The sequence below is a fragment of the Mya arenaria genome, chromosome 4 (genome assembly GCF_026914265.1).
Source record: "Mya arenaria isolate MELC-2E11 chromosome 4, ASM2691426v1".
Classification (NCBI taxonomy): Eukaryota; Metazoa; Mollusca; class Bivalvia; order Myida; family Myidae; genus Mya; species Mya arenaria.
Genome location: NC_069125.1, coordinates 61,754,997 through 61,778,997, shown reverse-complemented (window position 1 = coordinate 61,778,997; position 24,001 = coordinate 61,754,997). Strand labels below are relative to the sequence as shown.

Here is a 24,001-nt window from a genome sequence, read left to right as displayed (position 1 = left end):
GTAAAAAAGGCCCACTTCCAAAAAGGCCCTGTAGTGTCAGCCATACGGGCCACTTCCAATGCAGTTGTGGTGGTGACTGCGGTTAGAAAGGGGTAGAGTTCAAACTCCAATTCAGGCATACACTTTCTTTCACTAGAGCCAGTATCAAGGCCTGGTAAGACCCAATTATTTTAACTGTCTTTGTCACATTTTGTTGTCATAAATACAAATAAGCAGACAATTGATCATATTTTTGGATGTCCCAAGCTCCCCATTTTTGTAGTTGTTCAAAAAGATTCTTACCACCCTGTATTGGCGCAAACAAGGGACATTGGGCATACTCTCGAGGTTTTCGATTCGACCACCATCTGTACCAGCTTGCCTCCCAATTGAAGTATGGTCACAAGCTTGTAGAAGTCTGTAGATGCCTAGACCACATCCTCTAGCCTTCTGGTTAAGACAGTTCTTTCACCATGTCAGGATCTTCAGACATCAACCCCAAGCCTAGTATTTGTTTTCTCTTGATATGCAGCAAAGGATAATTCTGAAGAATATATCTATTTGTGATTTGAAAAGAAGAAAGAGAGTAGGGACAATATCAAGTTTCATAACAAAAATTAGTTTTTATCTTTCTGTATGATCGCACATTTACAAAGTGGTAATTCATGCAAATTTGTGTTCAGAATACAATGTTTTTACAAGATGAAGTCTTAATTTTGACTACCAGTCAGTTATCATATTTAGTCAAGGTCGAAGCTTAGTCCTGACCATTATTCTTTCTATTTTCATATAGAATAAACGAATGCTGGATCAAAATCTATATAAGTCCAGGGGTCAAGCACTATTGCCGGTCCCAAATTCACAAATCATGCGCTTTTCTACTGATCACCAGCAGATTTACTAGTCTATCAATAGTACTTCAACTGATTCAAATTTCCATTCCTTTATAAATTACAATGGAAATTACTGCATACATGTGAACATTACCGGTGGTAGGTAAAATATTCCGCTTTTGATACCCCTCTACCGCTGTACCGCTCTCATGTTGAAATCTACCGCTGTTGAATGGTGTTTTAAAAAGTTCTATCAAATTGGCCTTAAATTTCTTTTAAAAACCTCAAAAATTCTATCAATCATTCTAAAATAACCCCAATAGCCTGTCACTTTAAAGAACATACTGTAGCAATAAACAACTTAGGCTGTGATCGTTGATAAGTTACCATTACGGTACCAAAGACCACTTATATATTATTTATTATATATAATCAGCATTCTTTGTTAATTGGCATCCTACTAATCAGCATTTTTGCTAATCTTAAAGACATTATAAAACTGTCGAAACATTATAGAAAACAACATTTCCAAGGTGTTATTAATTATCTACAGTGTATAAAATAATTATGACATTTTGGTGGGAAAATTAACATACACAATTCTGCAGTCGTCTGCACTTACACTCAGACCTGTTTGGGCAGTCTGACTTGATTAATTAGCAACTCCACTGAAAATAAACCAGATTTTACAAGTCAGAGTAAGTAATATTCCTTCTGTTTCTCAATCAAAAACACTGACATTTGACTACACTCTGAACCATGACTTGTTTTATGCTTTTTTTCAGAAAATCTAAAAAAAGTTACAAATAACAAGTTTTTGTTTACATTGTTTCCATCATTGCTTTTGACTGATAATTACAGGAATAAGACATTCTACCGCTTTTGAACCCAATCTACCGCTTTGGAGACCTAATTCTACCTCTCTGTCATTGCCAGAGGTTCACGTCTGCTACTGGGTCAGCCCAGTTACGAAAATTTTAATGAAAACCCTGTTTAAAAGCATCAGACTCCGGCCTATAAGACTACACGAGAGTCAAAAACATGCAGCATAACACAGAAATTTCACGTATAAGGATAAGAGGAGGAAAGTGGGCAATGTTTGATCAAACCTCATGGCTGCTTGAATACTGCTGACTGAGATAAGGGCGGCAGGTTCTTACCCAAGCACACTACATGTATATTTCTTTTCTCCTTACTTTTCTGGCATATCCATTTCAGGGATGTCTTTCTATTATTTGGGGGCAAAATTCCTCGAAACACTGTTCCCAATAATTTGGTGTCCAAGTTCACTTTCAGGCTAAAAACAGTTGGACAAAAATTAGTCTGACAGGCATCTGAGGCATTTTTCTTCCGTAATATACTGGGAGAATTCAGTTATATGAGACCCAGTATGAATTTAGATTATGTTTAGGACGAGTATATATCTCTATTTGAAAAATACTGTTATGAAAATGGTTACTTTTTATGCCCCGAAGGTGGGCATATTAAAATCGCACCGTCCGTCCGTCCGGCCGTCCGGCTCTGTAACTTTCCCTTGTATGGACAGATTTTAAAATAACTTGCCACATGTGTTCCACATACCAAGACGACATGTGGCATGCAAGACTAGTGTCCCTATCTCAAAGGTCAAGGTCACACTTAGTGTTTATTCACAATGGAGTGCTGCATATAAGGACAGAGTATAGGTTGTCGTGTCCGGGCTGTAACTTTCTCTTGTATGGACAGATTTTAAAATAACTTGCCACATGTGTACCACATACCAAGATGACGTGTCGCGTGCAAGACCCGTGTCCCTACCTCAAAGGTCAAGGTCACACTTAGTGTTTATTCACCATAGAGTGCTGCATATAAGCATAGAGTATAGGTTGTCGTGTCCGGGCTGTAACTTTCCCTTGAATGGACAGATTTTAAAATAACTTGCCACATGTGTACCACATACCAAGACGACGTGTCGCCTGCAAGACCCGTGTCCCTACCTCAAAGGTCAAGGTCACACTTAGTGTTTATTCACAATGGAGTGCTGCATATAAGGACATAGAGTATAGGTTGTCGTGTCCGGGCTTTAACTTTCCCTTGTATGGACAGATTTTAAAATAACTTGCCAAATGTGTTCCACATACCAAGACGACGTGTCGCGTACAAAACCTGTGTCCCTACCTCAAAGGTCAAGGTCACACTTAGTGTTTATTCACAATGGAGTGCTGCATATGAGGACATAGAGTATAGGTTGTCGTGTCCGGGCTGTTACTTTCTCTTGTATGGACAGATTTTAAAATAACTTGCCACATGTGTTCCACATACCAAGACGACGTGTCGCGTGCAAAACCCGTGTCCCTACCTCAAAGGTCAAGGTCAAACTTAGTGTTTATTCACAATGGAGTGCTGCATATGAGGACATAGAGTATAGGTTGTCGTGTCCGGGCTGTAACTTTCTCTTGTATGGACAGATTTTAAAATAACTTGCCAAATGTGTTCCACATACCAAGACAATGTGTCGCGTGCAAGACCCGTGTCCCTACCTCAAAGGTCAAGGTCACACTTAGTGTTTATTCACCATAGAGTGCTGCATATAAGCATAGAGTATAGGTTGTCATGTCCAGGCTGTAACTTTCCCTTGTATGGACAGATTTTAAAATAACTTGCCACATGTGTACCACATACCAAGACGACGTGTCGCCTGCAAGACCCGTGTCCCTACCTCAAAGGTCAAGGTCACACTTAGTGTTTATTCACAATGGAGTGCTGCATATAAGGACATAGAGTATAGGTTGTCGTGTCCGGGCTGTAACTTTCCCTTGTATGGACAGATTTTAAAATAACTTGCCAAATGTGTTCCACATACCAAGACGACGTGTCGTGTGCAAAACCCGTGTCCCTACCTCAAAGGTCAAGGTCACACTTAGTGTTTATTCACAATGGAGTGCTGCATATGAGGACATAGAGTATAGGTTGTCGTGTCCGGGCTGTTACTTTCTCTTGTATGGACAGATTTTAAAATAACTTGCCACATGTGTTCCACATACCAAGACGACGTGTCGCGTGCAAAACCCGTGTCCCTACCTCAAAGGTCAAGGTCACACTTAGTGTTTATTCACAATGGAGTGCTGCATATGAGGACATAGAGTATAGGTTGTCGTGTCCGGGCTGTAACTTTCCCTTGTATGGACAGATTTTAAAATAACTTGCCACATGTGTTCCACATACCAAGACGATGTGTCGCGTGCAAGACCCGTGTCCCTACCTCAAAGGTCAAGGTCACACTTAGTGTTTATTTACAATGGAGTGCTGCATATCAGGACATAGAGTATAGGTTGTCGTGTCCAGGCTGTAACTTTCCCTTGTATGGACAGATTTTAAAATAACTTGCCACATGTGTTCCATATACCAAGATGACGTGTCGCGTACAAAACCCGTGTCCCTACCTCAAAGGTCAAGGTCACACTTAGTGTTTATTCACAATGGAGTGCTGCATATAAGGACATAGAGTATAGGTTGTCGTGTCCGAGCTGTTACTTTCTCTTGTATGGACAGATTTTAAAATAACTTGCCACATGTGTTCCACATACCAAGACGATGTGTCGCGTGCAAGACCCGTGTCCCTACCTCAAAGGTCAAGGTCACACATAGTGTTTATTCACAATGGAATGCTGCATATAAGGACATAGAGTATAGGTTGTCGTGTCCGGGCTTTAACTTTCCCTTGTATGGACAGATTTTAAAATAACTTGCCACATGTGTTCCACATACCAAGACGATGTGTCGCGTGCAAGACCCGTGTCCCTACCTCAAAGGTCAAGGTCACAGTGTTTATTCACAATGGAGTGCTGCATACAAGGACATAGGGTATAGGTTGTCGTGTCCAGGCTGTAACTTTCCCTTGTATGGACAGATTTTAAAATAACTTGCTACATGTGTTCCACATACGAAGATGATGTGTCCTGTGCAAGACCCATGTCCCTACCTCTAAAGTGAAAGTGTTTATTCACAAGGGAATTCTGAATATAAGGACATAACAGTGTAGGTTGTCAAGTATGGGTGGTATTTTTTTATGTTCAGAGGAAATTTAAAATAACTTGCCATATGTATTTGACACATAAAGGCAAGATCAGCTTTTCATGTACTGACCTTGTTCGTAGGTCAATGTCACATTCGGGGGCATTTGTCACATACTGTGACAGCTCTTGTATGGAATTGTGAATCATGTGGTCAAGTTTTGGCCCCACAATTTCAGCCCTCTTTAGGTAGATAAAAAACACTGCTTAAATGCAAAAGTCACTGACAGAATAGTTCAATGAGGTAGTCTTCAAATTCTTCACCTTGCTAAGTTTTTAAAAAAATTTTTTTCATTATTTCAGTTGTTAGAAAACCCATTCATGTATGATGCACATGTGAATATAATAAAGACTGCTAGGGAACTTGGTGATTTGGAAACTCTTCGGTCAGCTAGAGAGAAAATGTGTGAACTTTTCCCATTGTCAGAAGGTGAGTTTTGAGTTAAAAACTGTTAAAAGTGCAATGTTCTATCACGTTTTAAAGGAGAAGATTGTTTTTGGGCTCAATCGACATAACAACCACTTTTTTGATTTACCATTTTTTATGATAAATATGGGATACCGTACACTTGATGAACTACATGTCATGTGAAGGGAATTCTTATTAAAATCCTATTTTCAGATATATGGTTACCATGGTTGCAAGATGAAGCTGGACTTGTTTCGGATGAAACTAGCAGGGAGAATGTTAGGCAGCTGTTTGAAAAGGCAGTCAAAGATTACTTGTGTATGTATGAAACAAGCACAGTTCTTTTACCACTCTCAGATAAGTATTTATGTACAGAGAAGCTATTTATCATTTAATAGTGCATTTGACTTGTATGGTACTGGTATATTGAATTAACATTGAAATTCTGTTGTTATACAGTTTCAACCTCATTCAGTTGGTGTGGGGTGAAGCTGTATGAGGGCACCTCGCCATGGTCTTTTAAAATGGACACAACTAGTACTGATTTCTTCCCAGGAAACGAAAAGATTTGACTTATGTCAGTTTGTACACAGCTGTGTTCAAAATCAAGCTTACTAGCTTCAAACATGATTTGTGTTTTCACAGCTGTCCCTGTGTGGCTGGAGTATGTTCAGTTCAGCATCGGTGGAATGGGTGAGGCTGATGGGGTGAAAAAAGTCAGAGACACATTTGAGTGTGCACTAACTGCCTGTGGCCTCCATGTAACTAAAGGAGGCAACCTTTGGGAAGCCTTTAGAGAGTTCGAAAATGCCATACTGGCTGGGCTTCTGGTAACATCATTTACAGTATAATTATTAAAAGATACCACATAAACTGTTTTATTTTTAGCTCGACTATTCGAAGAATAAGGAGAGCTATCCTAGTCACCCGAGCGTCTGCGTCAGCGTAACCACTTATGTTAAAGTTTGCGTACCACCTGAAATATTTTCAAAGTCTATTGACATCTGGCTTTGAAACTTTGCACGCTTGTTCACCATCATGCCCCCAACTTGTACACAGGATGAGGTAACTCTATCAAGCATTTTGACAAAATTATGCCCCTTTTTCTACTCAGAATTTACGATGAAGTTTGCGTACCACCTCAAATATTTTCAAAGTCCATTGACATCTGGCTTTAAAACTTTGCAAGCTTGTTCACCATCATGCCCCCAACTTGTACACAGGTGGAGGTCACTGTATCAAGCATTTTGACGGAATTATGCCCCTTTTTCGACTCAGAATTTATGTTAAAGTTTGCATACCACCTCAAATATTTTCCAAGTCCATTGACAAATTGCTTTGAAACTTTGCACACTTGTTCACCATCATGCCAGCAAATTGTACAAAGGAGGAGGTAACTCTATCAAGCATTTTGACAAAATTATGCCCCTTTTTCAACTTAGAATTTACATTAAAGTTTGCATACCACCTCAAATACTTTCAAAGTCCATTGACATCTGGCTTTAAAACTTTGCAAGCTTGTTCACAATCATGCCCCCAACCTGTACACAGGAGAAGGTCACTGTATCAAGCATTTTGACAGAATTATGCCCCTTTTTTACTTAAAATTTTCAATAAAATTTGCGTACCACCTCAAATATTTTTCAATTCAATTTATGTAAATATCTCAGCACATCATGTATTGCATTGAAATCCAATCTAACAGTGATCCATGCATGTTTCGCCAAAACTTTTCAATCCATACACTGAAAAGCGACGGAAAAGTCAAGCGCGCTGTCTCTGTGACAGCTCTTGTTTAGTCTACTATGCCTTTAGAAGAGATTTACTTTCAAACTTTAATGAGGTACCCCATGTCATTTTGCAATATACCAGTTCTTGGAAGAAAATGCTGTAATGATTCATTAATTAATTGTAATGAGATCTCATTGATTTATGGCTACCCGGTATGTTATATATTGCAAAATTCAGCCAGCCGCTGGCAGTGTGCCGTCAAAGGAGCAGGAGAGAAAGTTTACAGAGCAGCATGACCGGGTGGAGGCCTTGTTCAAGAGGCAGATCTCCGTCCCTCTACAAGGTCAATACCAACATTGTGCAACATAATGATACGGTCAAGGGACCAAATATTAATTTATTTATCAGTAAATTAAAATTGTCATGTTTTGTTATAGCAAGTTCATAGAAATTGAATCGTACATAATTTGAAATCTGTATACTCAACCTACTGGCTGAATTCATCCTTAATAATAATTGATATTGATTGAACATTTGAAAAGCTTGGCTTACAATACATGTTTATATTGTAAATTAAAATTGTACTATTAACTATAATGATTCCCGTGCAGCTCTAGAGGAGACACTACAGGAGTATGAGGACTGGCTGCAGGGTCAGGCAGACAAGGTGGTCAAGCAGACCTTCAACAAGGCTCTCATCAAACTGGAGAAAATCAGACCTTACGAAAAGAAACTGGTGAATGTTTACAATATCCATCAGCCTTTGATTTCCTTATTAAATTTGCAATGTATATAGTACTTTGGTACAGTGATAAAGTTTTGGCAATATTTGGCTCGACTATTCGAAGAATTAAGTTAGATAACTCTTTCTTGAATATAATGCAAACTATTGCCCTTTATTATTCGACTTAGAAATTCTTGTTAAGGTTTTGCACGTAATAACTCATAGGTTAATATCTAAGGTACTTGATGTACTGTTTTGAGACTTTATGCAACGCTACTCAACCATCCAACCTACTTGTATAAATAAGTTAGATAACTCTATTTTGCATATCATGCTAATTATGGCCCTTTTATTTTTCGACTTAGAAAATCTGGTTAAGGTTTTGCATTTAATTTTATTTTACAGTGCTCCATGCATGTTTCACTAAAACTTTGCAATTCTTATCTTAAACGCGGGGAAATAGTCGAGCGCGCTGTCTCTGTGACAGCTCTTGCATGTAAACACATGTAAGTCAATAACTCAGCAACTACTTGATGTATTGAATTGTATTGAAACTTTAAACAATTAAGTATGATTACTCTATCTTCCATATAATACAAATTTTGCCCTTTTATTATTTGACCTAGAAATTCTGGATAAGGTTTTGCATTTAATCTTATTTTACAGTGATCCATGCATGTTACACTAAAACTTTGGCAATTCTTATCTTAAAAGGGGCGGAATAGTCGAGCGCGCTGTCTTTGTGACGGCTGTTGTTTTTTTAAATCTGGTTCCAAAAGCAAGAATAAGTAATACACATTACACACTGTACATTAAAAAGCATTTTCAGATAGACAGGCTATTAAAAATAAACTATTTCAAATTACAAGGACGACAGTAATTGTTTGTTCAGTAAAGATAAGGTTCTTACAAGTATGATGAGATGATCAGAAACATCCTCATGTAGAAGGAACAGCTATCAGCCTTGTATCCACATCTAAAAAGCTAGCATGTTTTTGCAGGCAGCTGTGTCTCCACCAAGGTTGGAGGAATACCAGGAGTACATAAGTTATGAGGAGAAGGAGGGAGACCCGGCCCGCATACAGTGTCTATATGAGCGTGCCATACAGGAAAACTGCCTCAACACACACCTCTGGTTACAGTACACTAAATACTTAGTGAGCATTTATTTTTAGTTGTTAAATATTTAACCCAACTTGTAATATTTATTTATCTTTTCTGGTGTTAACCATCAAGTTTGATGATCAGTTAAGATGGAAAATTGGGAATACATGTATATTTCGAAGCTATCACTTCCTTGCTGAATGGACTGTCTTAATTTGTAACACAAATATCAAGATTTCTGTTAAGTACATGCAGCAATCTCACCTAAGTTAATGATATAACTTTTTACTACGCAAGATCTGAATCCAAGCTGTTGAAATCTATTGTAAATAATCTTTATTTCCAAAATAGGTATTTATAGGACAGCCGATTAGACGGTATGTACAACTGACTGTCTTTGTTCTTGGAAGTTAATTCTTTTTCAAATTGAACGTATACAGTCACATACAGTATACATATCACAAAATGACTGACAAAAGTGTTTTTTAATGATATATTTAAAAAAAAGTACAATTGACAAAAAAGAGCGACGATGTGATTCGAACCTACATACACATTAAAGTCTCTTCTTTTTTTCCTCCAACCTACTGACTGAGCTATACAAGCTTATGGGTAAAGAAAAGGATAGGTGTTTAATATTTAATCTCTGAATTAATTATGGAATCCCAGCTTTATATCGCTAATGTACCTTTATCACAGGTACAAATCTATCATAAGTTGGACTCTGATTGACTGACAGAAAGCATTCCAGATAACCTCCTTTGAGTGAACCTTAGATCCTATTAAATGGTAAAGTGTATTCAAGGACATGATTTTAATGAGATTGGTATATAATTACAGCAGTACATGTTTTGACAGGATCACAAGTTGCAAGTGCCGTCATTGAGTATTGGAGTGTATAAACGAGGTGTGCGTAACTGCCCCTGGTGTGCCCAGCTCTGGCAGAACTACCTTCTCACACTCGAGAGGGCTCAGCAGCCATTTAAACAGGTCAAAGGTCAGCTGTGGAAAATATTCTGTCCTCTCCCTTTGAAAGGCTGTGACATTTTTTGAAATACTTAAAACTTATTATACCCACACAAACGAAGTTTGAGGGGGTATATAGGAGTGAGCTTGTCGGTCGGTCTGTCGGTTTTCATGGTTTCCGGAGGATAACTCATGAAAGGCTAGACAGATTTGAAAAATTTTTGGTACACAGGTGTAACATCAGAAGATACAGGTCAAGTTCGATATTGGGGCTGGTGGGGCCAAGGTCAAGGTCACTGTTACTAAAAATAGAAAAATGGTTTCCGGACGATAACTCATGAAAGGCTTGACAGATTTGAAAAAATTTTGGTACACAGGTGTAACATCAGAAGATACAGGTCAAGTTCGATATTGGGGCTGGTGGGGCCAAGGTCAAGGTCACTGTTACTAAAAATAGAAAAATGGTTTCCGGACGATAACTCATGAAAGGCTTGACAGATTTGAAAAAATTTTGGTACACAGGTGTAACATCAGAAGATACAGGTCAAGTTCGATATTGGGGCTGGTGGGGCCAAGGTCAAGGTCACTGTTACTAAAAATAGAAAAACGGTTTCCGGACAATAACTCATGAAAGGCTTGACAGATTTGAACATTTTTTGGTACACAGGTGTAACATCAGAAGATACAGGTCAAGTTCGATATTGGGGCTGGTGGGGCCAAGGTCAAGGTCACTGTTACTAAAAATAGAAAAATGGTTTCTGCTTCATAACTTTAATTGGGCATGAGATATTGTGATGAAACTTGCTGTATAGGCAGCCTCTGTGAAGACAATGCTTGTGATTGAAAATGGGGCCAGTGGAGTAAAGGTTTTTGTGCCCTGTTCGAAAATAAAAAAAAAAAACGGTTTCCGGACAAACAATACATTCATGATAAAAGAAGATGCAGTGTGCAGTAACCTTGGAGTTATGGCCTCTTTTCAAAGGAATGGTTTGCCATTCCTGTGTCCAGGCGGCATTTGGGGGTATTCGTCACTCCTGTGACAGCTCTAGTTATGTGTAGCTCTAAACATAACCGGAAAATTTAGTTGTAAAAACTGTTTATCTTTGTTTTAACACCTGCTTAGAGAGTTAACATTTTGCTTCACATAATTTGGTATATTCTTTCTAACCCGATTCACAAAGTTGTTATACATTAGAAACATTATGGAAATGTTGAGCTCATTTCCATCAATGTATTTGTTGCATTTGCAGGTGTATTTGAAGCAGCCCTGTTGTCAGGGTTTTCCCAGGGATCTGAGTACTTGCTCCTGTGGACAACGTTTTTAGACTACCTTCGACGACGCATCAAGTGGGACCAAGGTGGAGTACATCTTTTCATTGCTTTGACAGAAATGATATATAAGAGCATATGCATGAACATTGTCCACTTCCTTTATTACCGGAATTCACGAAACAAAAACTTTATGGATTGATTTACCATAAAATTGTTTTACATTCAATATCATTTTAAAAAAAGAGCTAAGTACAACATATATCCCAATGTAACACAATAAACAATTATGTTAAAGTAGTGAGTCATTTTTCAGATTATGAGGAGGACTTGGAAACATTCCGACTGTCCATAGAGAAGGCTGTTGAACAACTGGATGGTGGGTGGACATTGGAATGTGCCTAGATGTATCACACTGATTGTTACATCGTTCATTTGAAACTCATTTCTCTCTTTAAATCTTGTGTAAATTAATATAGAAAACATACATTTGTCTAAGATATAAACATGTTTTGAATCACTTTTAAAAGGAGTAAAAACAATGTTTTTGTCTAAGGTATGATTATAACCCGTCATGTGTCGAAAACATAATATATTTCATCTTAAAAGACAACTGCATGTACAGGTTTATATCATAAATCAGTTCGCAAGCATGTAAAAGGTCATAATTTATATTTTTGATATATATGTTCCGTAGTGTAATATCTTTTGACATGACATCGTAAATGAATAGATTTGTAAATGTATGCGCTATATAGCGACATTTTATCAAGATAAAAAAGAGCTGAAAGTAATCAAATTAGTATTAATGATATAAATAGAATATTGATACGAAATTTGTTAAACTTGTTTACTAAAATTGATGAAAAAGGTTTTGTTTTTTTCAATTTTAGAAAACTTGTAGAATAAATTCTTATTGAATGACCACTCATGAAATATCCTCTATATAACCTTGTATGGTTTCCAAGGGTTTGGAGCTGAGGGTGACCCAAATGGTATTCTGAGGCAGACCTGGGCAATAGTTGAGGTAAGAACTTGCCAATTCTTCAATACTGGTACTTGCTATATTTTCTGATAAGTTTTGCACTGTATGCTGCATGATAAGAACTTGTGGTGCATGCAGGTACACATACTTATACATGAAAAAAGAGGTTCTTTGCATAAATGTGCCATAACATACCGGGTATATGTCATGTCATTGAAGAACATGCAACAACTGCATGATTACAGTTAAATAGAGATGTTAAGTTTTATAAACATTAACAAGTACAATTGTTATCACCATTTAAAAGACGTAAAATTACATCGTAAGAAGAAAAAAAAGTGATTTCTACTTCCAGGTAAAGCACTGCAAGAACCATGAGAAGGCTCGGGAGTTGTGGGCAGAGATAATGGCTGCAGGCCGTGCCAACGAGGCTGCTCTCTGGCTGGAAAATTACAGATTTGAAAGGTTAGAACAGCTGGAAATGGTGTGAAAATTATTGTGTTTACAATATGATGTATTTATTATGTCTCCCCCTCTCTGGGGGAGACATATTGTTTTTGCCCTGTCCGTCAGTCCGGTAGTCCGTCAGTCCGTCCGTACGTCACACTTCGTTTCCGATCGATAACTGGAAAACCGCATGACCTAGGATCACCAAACTTGGTAGGGAGGTTGGTCGTGAGGTGTAGAGGATCCCTATTGTTTTTGGGGTCACTAGGTCAAAGGTCAAGGTCGCGGCGACCCCCAATATAAAAAACATTTCTGCTCAAAATCTTGAGAACGGTTTGACCTAGGTTCACCAAACTTGGTAGGGAGGTTGGTCATGAGGTGTAGAAGATCCCTATTGTTTTTGGGGTCACTAGGTCAAAGGTCAAGGTCGCGGCGACCCCCAATGTAAAAAACATTTCCGCTCAATATCTTGAGAATGGTTTGACCTAGGTTCACCAAACTTGGTAGGGAGGTTGATCATGAGGTTTAGAAAACTCCTATATTTTGGGGGGTCACAAGGTCAAAGGTCAACGTCGCTGTGACCTCTAATGTAAAAAAATATTTCCGTGCAATATCAGGAGAATGCTTTGATCTAGGTTCACCAAACTTTGAAGTGAGGTTGGTCATGATGTCTAGATGATCCCAATTGTTTTGGGGGTAACAAGGTCAATAGTCAAGGTCGTGGTGACCTTCCATGTAAAAATCATTTGCGTGTAATATCTTTATGTCTCCCCCATTCATGGGGAGACATATTGTTTTTGCCCTGTCCGTCAGTCAGTCCATCAGTCTGTCAGTCAGTCAGTCAGTCAGTACGTCACACTTCGTTTCCGCCCAATAACTATAGAACTCTTAGACCCAGGAACTTCATACTTGGTATGCTAGTTGGTCATGACTAGTAGATGACCCCTATTGAATTTGGGGTCACTAGGTCAAAGATCAGGGTCAACGTGACCTTGAGGTGAAGAAACGGTTTCCACTCAATAACTAAAGATCCTTTGGGTCCAGGAACTTCATACTTGGTATGCTAGTTGTTCATGACTATTAGATGACTCCTATTGATTTTGAGATCAAAAGGTCAAAGGTCAAGGTTACCTTCAGGTAAAAAATGTTATGTTGGCAGTGACCTTAAGCTTAAAAATGGTTTCTGCTCAATAACTAAAGAAAGCTTGTACCCAGGAACTTCATAGTTGTTCATGACTAGTAGATGACTCCTATTGATTTTGAGATCAGTAGGTCAATGGTCAAGGTCACCGTGACCTTGAGGTGAAGAAACTGTTTCCGCTCAATAACTAGAGAACGCTTGCAACCAGGAATTTCATACTTGGTATGCTAGTTGGTCATGACTAGAAGATGACCCATATTGATTTTGAGATCACTAGGTCAAAGGTCAAGGTTGCCATGACCTTGAAGTGAAGAAAAAGTTTCCGCTCAATAACTAAAGATCCTTTGGTTTCAGGAACTTCATACTTGGTAAGCTAGTTGTTCATGACTAGAAGATGACCCCTATTGATTTTCAGATCAAAAGGTCAAAGGTCAAGGTTACCTTCAGGTAAAAAATGATACGTTGGCGGTGACCTTAAGCTTAAAAATGGTTTCTGCTCAATAACTTAAGAACGCTTGTACCCAGGAACTTCATTCTTGGTACGCTAGTCGGTCATGACTAGTAGATGACCCCTATTGATTTTGAGATCAGTAGGTCAAAGGTCAAGGTTGCCATGACCTTGAGTTGAAGAAATGGTTACCGCTCAGTAACTTAAGAACACTTGCACCCAAGAACTTAATGCTTGGTATGCAAGTTGGTTATGTAGATGATCCCTATTGATGTTGTGATCAGTAGGTAAAAGGTCATGGTCACGATGACTGTGAGCTGAAAAATGGTTTCCGATCAATAATTGAATAACGCTTGCGCCCAGGAACTTCATACAATGCAAACTTCGTTTACATTTTCCATGATTAATCAACAACACTTTCTTCTCTTCACTATTTAATATAATCGAATAAACCAAACTTCACTGTTGGTTTGTCTCCAGTCCAAAGTTACAAATTTCATGTCCATCATTTATTTTTTCTCAGCTACGACCACACAATAGGGGAGACAAGCGCTTTTCCAAAAAAGCAATCTCTAGTTTCCAAATGGCATTGTTTCATATGATGTTAAATTGAATAACAAGCTCTTTTAATTAAGCATCAATTATTGTCCTGAATTGAATCTACATGATGCTGACTTGCCGACCTTTTCAGGCAATTTGGAGACGCTAAGCACTGTCGGAAAGTTCTACAGCGAGCCCTCAACTCTGTAAGTGACTGGCCAGAATCAATTGTAGATGCATTCATCAACTTTGAAAGGCTTGAAGGTAAAGTTTAACTTGGAAATTGGATGTCATAATGTCTATTAAAGCCATAAGATACATTAAGATGGACAAAAAAAGCATGTAGAAGCATATTAATGATATGAATAAATAAAAAATGGTCAGGTACCTTATTTTATCATCTGCTATTAAAATTTTATTTTATCTATAAATTCCAATTAACTTTCAGGGACATTTGAACAGTATGAGCAAGCTGTTGCTAAATGTGAGGCACAAATGGCTAGAATAAGGGAACGCAGAGAAAAAGTATGTATATGTACATTCTGTAGTTGATAGTTTTTTTCAAGTTTTTTTAAGGGAATTGTGATTTATTCTGTACCAAGAAAAGGAATTGAGTTACATTTGGCTTTCACAATAATTATGTTGCATTGACATATTTATTTAAAGGAGTCAGCACAACAAGACCAACCCAGACATGATAAGAAAGGCCAAAAGAAGGGGTTTGATAGAAAAGGTGGACAGAAGGGCAAGAAACAGTTCGAAAAGCCACAACAGAAGTCCCAGAATCAGAATAAGCCCAACAAGAGAAAGGGAGAGGGAGATACACCGTCTGAGATTAAAAACATCCAGCCATACAAAAGAAAGGTAACATAAGTGTTGTTTTTCATAACAAAGGCTCTCTCTTGGTAGCTCATAGTTATCGCCAATTTATTCCGTTGGTCCTGGGGGTCACATTAGGCACCAGATACTGGGTCCAGGGCAGCGCTATGTGTGGGGGTCAAAGGATACAAAGCCCTTGGGTAGTAGCAAGATGGCTCCAACCCCAGGCGTTAAGCGACCACTGGAGAAGCTCCTTGGTTTTAGGCAATTTACAATTGCATTTAAACATATCTGTATCAGTTGATAAGAATAAAAAAAATGAAGGGCCAAATTTCTCACCAAAAAGTCACGTAAACTAATTGCAAGTTGTGTGAAGTTGTAATTGAAAACTTTGGAGCCAACATTCATGACAAACTAGCCGTAAACTACCAGGTTTATTCAAGTAGTCTCAAATGCTTTATGAATAAACCATCAACTTTGTTCAAATAAGCTTTAAATCTTTATGAATAAACATTAAAATATCAAGTTTAACCAGATGCTTTACCCGGTATACAAAAAGCATGTATCAACAGAAAAATACAGTGCAATAAATACAAAACACAGAGGAACATCTTTATAATACATATTTATTACATCAAATTCACAAAACAATTACAATTCATTTCTTTTACGAAACACTGATAGCATGCTATACCTGGTACATTATACATACAAACACTGATAGCATGCTATACCTGGAACATTGTACATACAAACACTGATAGCATGCTATACCTGGAACATTGTACATACAAACACTGATAGCATGCTATACCTGGTACATTGTACATACAAACACTGATAGCATGCTATACCTGGAACATTGTACATACAAACACTGATAGCATGCTATACCTGGTACATTGTACATACAAACACTGATAGCATGCTATACCTGGTACATTATACATACAAACACTGATAGCATGCTATACCTGGTACATTGTACATACAAACACTGATAGCATGCTATACCTGGTACATTATACATACAAACACTGATAGCATGCTATACCTGGAACATTGTACATACAAACACTGATAGCATGCTATACCTGGTACATTGTACATACAAACACTGATAGCATGCTATACCTGGTACATTGTACATACAAACACTGATAGCATGCTATACCTGGTACATTGTACATACAAACACTGATAGCATGCTATACCTGGAACATTGTACATACAAACACTGATAGCATGCTATACCTGGTACATTGTACATACAAACACTGATAGCATGCTATACCTGGTACATTGTACATACAAACACTGATAGCATGCTATACCTGGTACATTGTACATACAAACACTGATAGCATGCTATACCTGGTACATTGTACATACAAACACTGATAGCATGCTATACCTGGTACATTGTACATACAAACACTGATAGCATGCTATACCTGGAACATTGTACATACAAACACTGATAGCATGCTATACCTGGTACATTGTACATACAAACACTGATAGCATGCTATACCTGGTACATTGTACATACAAACACTGATAGCATGCTATACCTGGTACATTGTACATACAAACACTGATAGCATGCTATACCTGGTACATTATACATACAAACACTGATAGCATGCTATACCTGGTACATTGTACATACAAACACTGATAGCATGCTATACCTGGTACATTGTACATACAAACACTGATAGCATGCTATACCTGGTACATTGTACATACAAACACTGATAGCATGCTATACCTGGTACATTATACATACAAACACTGATAGCATGCTATACCTGGTACATTGTACATACAAACACTGATAGCATGCTATACCTGGTACATTATACATACAAACACTGATAGCATGCTATACCTGGTACATTGTACATACAAACACTGATAGCATGCTATACCTGGTACATTGTACATACAAACACTGATAGCATGCTATACCTGGTACATTGTACATACAAACACTGATAGCATGCTATACCTGGTACATTATACATACAAACACTGATAGCATGCTATACCTGGAACATTGTACATACAAACACTGATAGCATGCTATACCTGGTACATTATACATACAAACACAAAAATAGAGAATTGCACACTCTGGAAAATCTCACATATTTAATATCAAGATCAAATTTGTAAACATTTTATGATTTTATGTTCATTTGAGTATTTTAAACTAGAAACATTATTGTAAAGGTACAACATGACTTAACCAACATGTAAATGCTAATATTTTCCATCATATATATATTTCTTTTTATTGTAAATACAAGGAGAAACTTTGAATCGTATAATGCTGATAAATAATGTTAAAAAGTTGTTACTGTATGTATATTTTTATTGTCAATTCAAGGAGAAACTTTGAATCGTATAATGCTGACAAACAATTTTAATAAGTCGTTACTGTGACATGTACATGGATGTTTCAAACTTTGCTTTGATGTTATGTTTCAGAATGAATCTATGGATACCCCTGAGGAAGGCTTTAAGGTTCCCCTGCCTGTAGCAGCTAAATTCACCAAATCAGCACCTCCCCCTGGCTACAAGGGAGCAGGGGAGGTGGTGCAACCAGAGACCCCTCCAAGCAATGGGGACCAAGCAGCCCCACCAGCCACTGAGGGTAGTAGCAAGGTGGTTCCAACCCCAGGTGTTAAGCGACCACTGGAGAAGTCTGCCCCTCCCCCTGGTTACCGTGCTGATAAGGAACAAGACCAGGAGCCACCAGAGAAAAAAATCAAAACAGGTTTGATAAGCAACTTTTTTTTTCATAAAGGAAAAAGAAAGCACTGTAATACAAGATAAACATTTGTGTTTGATGATCATGAGAAATAATGTCCAATTCTGTGTGAACGAAATAGTGTTTCTTATATTCTGGATAATGTAACAAACTTGACATAATTATTCTTTTTCGGATTTGTTTCAGATTCTGAAGCAAAAGTGCAATTTTCTGAACAAGCCAATTACACAATATTTGTAAGCAACCTGAACTATAAGGTGGATGAGGATAACATCAGGGACTTCTTTAAGAAGGTCAGTAGATGCATGCACTCATTATGATAAACTTGTAAGAAATGTTCCACTGCCTACTATAGTTTTGAAAGCTGGTATATAAGTAGATTTTATTGTGTAATTTTGAGCTTATTTTATTATTGTCTCATATATGCACCAGCATACAATTGAAAAACTAACAAAATACAGTAATTGGAGAACATTTCCCTTGCAGTGTGGTCAAATAGAGGAAATCCGGCTAATCAAGAACTTCAAGGGTCAGTCTAAGGGCTATGGTTACGTCCAGTTTGCTGACCAGCTGTCCGTGTCCAATGCTCTCGCCTATGACCGTACAGCCATGGAGGGAAGACCAATGTATGTCTCCAGATATGAGGAGAGGGGGGAAACCAAGTCTAAGGCTGACTTTAAGGTATTTATACATTATTTACATGTATCTGAAATGTGTTAAGATAGTCAATCTCTGTTTCCATTTTAGCTAGGGTAGAGGTATATAACCTACATGTACATTACTTGCAAAATCACATTGAATGAATTGTTTCAAGCAAATCAGACATTGGAATTATGTTTTTCTAACAATAACATATATATATATGCAGTAACAGAATTATTATAAGTTCAATATTTTACCTTATGTCATAAATTATGTCACATAGAATAAGTTCAAAAAATGTCAGTATATATTATTGATGTACAACTAGTGCAATAACTTTTGTTATGATGTAATAAATGAATAACATTAATGAATGTGCACGCTATATAGCGACATTTTATGTTTATAGTGCTGTTAATTATCATGTTAGAACTTTTATGATTTGTGATGAATTTATTACTAAATTTTATAAAATCTCGCCAAGGGCATCTAATAAATTTTATACCGGTTCCAAAACATTGTTGACAATATTCAGCTAACTAGCCATGCGTTCAGTTATCATGTTTGCTGCGATCGTTTGCTGTTTGGTTCTCACTTGCAGTGTATGCACTGCATTGCAAAAGTGATACAAAACAAAACAGTTTGCTTGCATTTTGTAAACCCTCACCCTTATGAAAGCATAACGGTTCACCCCACCCGTGTGTTCCAGTATCCCACCTCCATGGAGAAGAACAAGCTGTTTGTGAAGAACCTCCCTTTCACCTGCACGGAGGAGGCCTTAAAAACTCTCTTCTCACAGGTGGGATATATTCTTTATATAAATAAAGTAAACTGTTGTTGTTAAGATGTCATTGAAGAGCTGTATGATCATGTTTGTTAATACGTGTACTGAGCGCATAAACTGTTACTTTTGCAAAGAGTTGATAGAACATTTGTTATGTTGTATGTGTGCATGTAAATAAATGACTGATTATAAGCATGTCTTATTTTGGTTGCTAGAGTAGAGTACTTGTAACTCGATTAACTTGGAATGAAACCTTGTCTTCATGCTTATTTTTCTTATCCAAAGTATGGTGAACTGAAGGGTGTCCGGCTGGTCACTTACAGAAGTGGGGCCTCCAAGGGGCTGGCATATATTGAATATGTGGATGAGGTAGGGGCTCTATTCTCTCTTAACTGGTCCTTAAACATTTGTACTGAAGGCTGAAGTAGACATCAGAAATAAATAATATTTTAAGTAAGTTTAATCAATAACCAAAATGTAACATAAACGTATATTCAGCTGATTGGGGTTGAATTCAGGCCCAGTTCATACTTTTAAGTAAGGTTCTTATTTTACCGTTTTAAGCTGGACCTGGAAAGAATCGTAAGAAATATTTAGTTAAGCATTAAAACAAAGTATTGTCCTTCTTCCTTGGAATGTTCACCCAACAAACATTGACTTTCCTCTCTCAGCAAACAGCATCCCAGGCCCTGTTGAAGACAGATGGCCTTCAGGTTGGGGAGCACACAATTGAAGTTGCCATTAGCAACCCTCCAGCCCGCAAGGCTCAGTTTAGCCAGAGGGAAGAGACCAGCTTTGTACCAACACTTGGAGGGGGCAAGAAAGAAACTCTCAGGTACACGTTTATGAACGACTTTTGTCAAGCATGTTTACAGTGAGCTTGACATGCTCACCACATCAGTCGTTTGTTGTATGTGTGCATGCTGTTGGTTTTTAGCTTTCCCCAGCTGTAACTTGGCCATGCATTGGAGCATTTCCAAATAATCTGGTACAAATGTTCACCATGAGCAGATGTCATGTCCTTTGCAATACCTAGGCAAAAAAAAAAATTACCTGTGTTTCCGGTAACCCGACCGACCCTATTTTTCCTCGCCGACCCTAATCATTTTTTAGACATAAAAGTAAAAAATAAATATTAATTCTATCGTAAAAAATATCTATTTTTTTTAAATATATCGTCATTATTTTCGTTGTTTGTCTTTCTATGTCCCCGGAGAATAAACTTTCATTCCTTATTATGTATTACCGAGACGCTATGTCGACAGGAAAACAAAATGGCGGAGGGCTGCGAACCCTATCCGATATCTTAAAATTGGCGAACGCATGTTTACGGTCCAAACACGTGGTTAATCACAACATATTTGCAACATATTTTGCTGTCTTTAAAATGAAAATATTTAGGATTATACCTCGCGCTGTTATTTATTCATGTCCAAAATAAAACTTACTTTTTTACGATTATATATCATGCAGGCTTCTTACGATTAGGCTTTGCCGCAAATATCAATGATTATTTAATTCGCTTATTTTAAGAAGTCCCATCAACTGAAATCCAAACAAAAACCTTCGAAAGTTAACGACACATTTGTTGGAATGTGTCGGCTGCAGATCAGACGGTACAACTTGTGACGTCAGAGCACGAGCGGTGATAATATCAAAGGCGCGTGGCTATGGTTTGTATTTCATTCGGTCAGTCGGATACCGTATGATCCCATTTGATTGCCAGGATTTCGCCTAGGCTAGTAAGAAAATACCATAAGATCGAAAAAATAATAATCGATAATCATCGTCTGGGAATCTTATAACAATGACCGAAATGTTTGAATTTACTATAAATATGAATGAAACTTTGATTGTACGAAAATAAGATAAGTAAAATAAATCCATATCCGCGTTTACTTGTTCTATTTTCAACCTACCTTCACTTGAAGGCCTATTTTAAGGAGCTCACAGTTGAAAAGAAAATCGGCGATTTTCACCAAGCAAATTAACAAAATTAGTTGATAATTGACTGAGTAGAACATTATCACAGATTTGTAGAAACTGAAGTGCTGGATTTGTTCTAAAAACCGATCGCGACTTATAAACGAGTATTGTATACAAAAAACACCAGATTTCATGGGCAAAATTGGCGGGAAAATACGCTAGTCGAAGGTAAGGAAATGATTTCAGACATTAAACAATGTTGTTTTTCTCTGACTTTTTGTAAATTATGAAACGCTTAGATATAACATAATTGATCTGATTCAACAGAAAATTGCATGATATGGAAACTGTAAAAAAAAAAATCCCGACCGACCGACCCTATTTTTTTTCGCCATGTTACCGGAATCACAGGTATTTATTTTTTGGGCCCTATGTCTTACTCAAGGGTCATTGGGCCATGTTGTTTGGCTTGTCTTGGCTGTATCTTGGCCATGCATTGGGGTATTTTGAAACAACTAGGCACAAATGTTTACCATGAGAAGAATGTGTATCACATGTGCAAGATGCAATTCTGTAGGTAAAAGGTCAAGGTCACACTCAAGGATCATTTGGCAAATTCACTTGTTTTTTGGCTTGTCCTGGCTGTAACTTAGCCATGAATTGGGGGATTTTAAAAAAGTTTGGGATAAGTGTTCACCATGATAAGATGGAGTGTCAGTTGCGTGGCCTATGTCTTTAGGTCATGTTACACTGGGATAATTAGTCAGACTTTGACTTGTCCAGCATAACTGTCATGCATAGCCATCAGGTTAAAGAGCAATATTTCACAGAACTTTTCTTTGAATGTGACATTGGCAGGCAAGACATTGTTGACATTTTGTCACCAAACATCTAAAATGGTTAAACAAGTAAATAAGAGATATTGCAACTACATGGTACTTAGATATGGAATTTGTATTGCTAGCCAAAAGCATGTCTTTCTTTTAAATTTATGATGCTCCGCAAAGGTAGAGCATAAAGTTGCTGCTTTTTGTGTCCTTCCACCATACCCTTGTCGGGAGAAGTACATTAAAACTAATTATGGGATTTAATGTAACTTGAAAAATAGCCAGAGGGCAGTATACTCAATAGCCATTCCCGTACATTTAGTTGTAGCCGAAATAAAACCTCTGACTTTTACAGTATTCATAAATTAGGAAACTGCTCGTCGGGATCATAACTGAAAAAGTACTGAAGGGATTGAAAGGAAACTTGGAATTTAGATCGATAACAATGAGATTAAGTGCTTTAATCATACCTGTCACATTTACTGAAGTATTTCCCCTTTACCTCATTTCTATACTTATGTCCTTGAGGTATTGATTTCAGACTTCATATACAATAGATCTAATAAAGGAGAAGTGCAGTAACTCTGTCTGTGGGGTTTTTGGGTAATTGCCTTTTTACATTTTTATACTAATCTTTAGCAGTACTCCAAAACCATATTTGGTATTGAATTCAAACTTAATTTACAGATCATTTACTGAGATATGACTGAGAAGGAGTGCAGAGCATAATTTCCCTGTTGTTGTTTTTTGGTATTTTTAGAATTATTGCCCTTTGTGTATTCTTAAAAGTAATTTTGGTCTGGAGAATAAATCCAAAAGCCTTTGTGGGCAACCAGATATATTTTTTTGAGGAGAAGTGCATTGCATAGGACTCACAGCTCTGTCTTCGTCATTTTAATACTTATATTTTGTCTGGAGCATAACTCCTTAAGTGTTTGAGCTATTGACTACAAACGTCATAAAAATATTATTATAATGATAAGAATGATTTCACAATTGCTTGAACCAAATCCTCCCAACATTAAACTGTAGTGTTGATGACCGTGCCTCTGTTGACGACCAACTTCTTTGCAGATATGTATTATAGTATACTGGTTGTTTAAAAACAACAAAATAGTAGAAAAGTGAAGCATGGTGTGATTGCTTGTCCAAATTTTTACCCTGTCACAGAGCATACATTGTTCCCAACTGTAGCTATTTGTTCATAACTAGGAGGAGAAGTTTACCATAACCAGAATATTGATTTAATTATGGAATGTATTTAATAAATAAATTACCAGAATTATTGCATTCATTTGACAATTGCATCTCATAATATTGCAGTCGCGGTGTTGCCAGGACCCAGGTGATGTTAATGCCAAGATCAGTCTCCAAGAAGCCCATCTCTAGCAAGCCTGCTCCGGGCTCATCACAGAACAAGGACACTAACCCCTCAGACACTGGCAACAAGACAGGAATGAGCAACAGTGACTTTAGAAATATGTTGTTAAAAAAGTAATAGATGACCGTTTAATGTTATCATGTGATGTGTGGTACACATTTTAATAGACATGTACATAAATTTTGTTAGTGTATAAATCTTGAATAAAAGATAAG

The 24,001-nt window shown here is 37.5% G+C and overlaps 1 protein-coding gene across 1 annotated transcript in view; it reads left to right on the top strand.

Annotated features, from left to right (window-relative positions):
* Positions 1 to 24,001, top strand: part of LOC128231642 (squamous cell carcinoma antigen recognized by T-cells 3-like) — a 24,444-nt gene extending 443 nt beyond the window's left edge. The window contains exons 2-22 of the mRNA XM_052944682.1: positions 5,168 to 5,294; positions 5,487 to 5,591; positions 5,919 to 6,103; positions 7,242 to 7,347; positions 7,616 to 7,740; positions 8,730 to 8,885; positions 9,691 to 9,829; positions 11,049 to 11,156; positions 11,384 to 11,446; positions 12,036 to 12,094; positions 12,408 to 12,517; positions 14,780 to 14,892; positions 15,077 to 15,153; positions 15,295 to 15,492; positions 17,944 to 18,232; positions 18,413 to 18,519; positions 18,713 to 18,907; positions 19,578 to 19,667; positions 19,938 to 20,021; positions 20,324 to 20,487; positions 23,729 to 24,001. Of these exons, the coding sequence (XP_052800642.1) occupies positions 5,168 to 5,294; positions 5,487 to 5,591; positions 5,919 to 6,103; positions 7,242 to 7,347; positions 7,616 to 7,740; positions 8,730 to 8,885; positions 9,691 to 9,829; positions 11,049 to 11,156; positions 11,384 to 11,446; positions 12,036 to 12,094; positions 12,408 to 12,517; positions 14,780 to 14,892; positions 15,077 to 15,153; positions 15,295 to 15,492; positions 17,944 to 18,232; positions 18,413 to 18,519; positions 18,713 to 18,907; positions 19,578 to 19,667; positions 19,938 to 20,021; positions 20,324 to 20,487; positions 23,729 to 23,903 (2,775 nt within the window). The 3' untranslated portion in view covers positions 23,904 to 24,001. The remainder of the gene's footprint in view (positions 1 to 5,167; positions 5,295 to 5,486; positions 5,592 to 5,918; positions 6,104 to 7,241; positions 7,348 to 7,615; positions 7,741 to 8,729; positions 8,886 to 9,690; positions 9,830 to 11,048; positions 11,157 to 11,383; positions 11,447 to 12,035; positions 12,095 to 12,407; positions 12,518 to 14,779; positions 14,893 to 15,076; positions 15,154 to 15,294; positions 15,493 to 17,943; positions 18,233 to 18,412; positions 18,520 to 18,712; positions 18,908 to 19,577; positions 19,668 to 19,937; positions 20,022 to 20,323; positions 20,488 to 23,728) is intronic.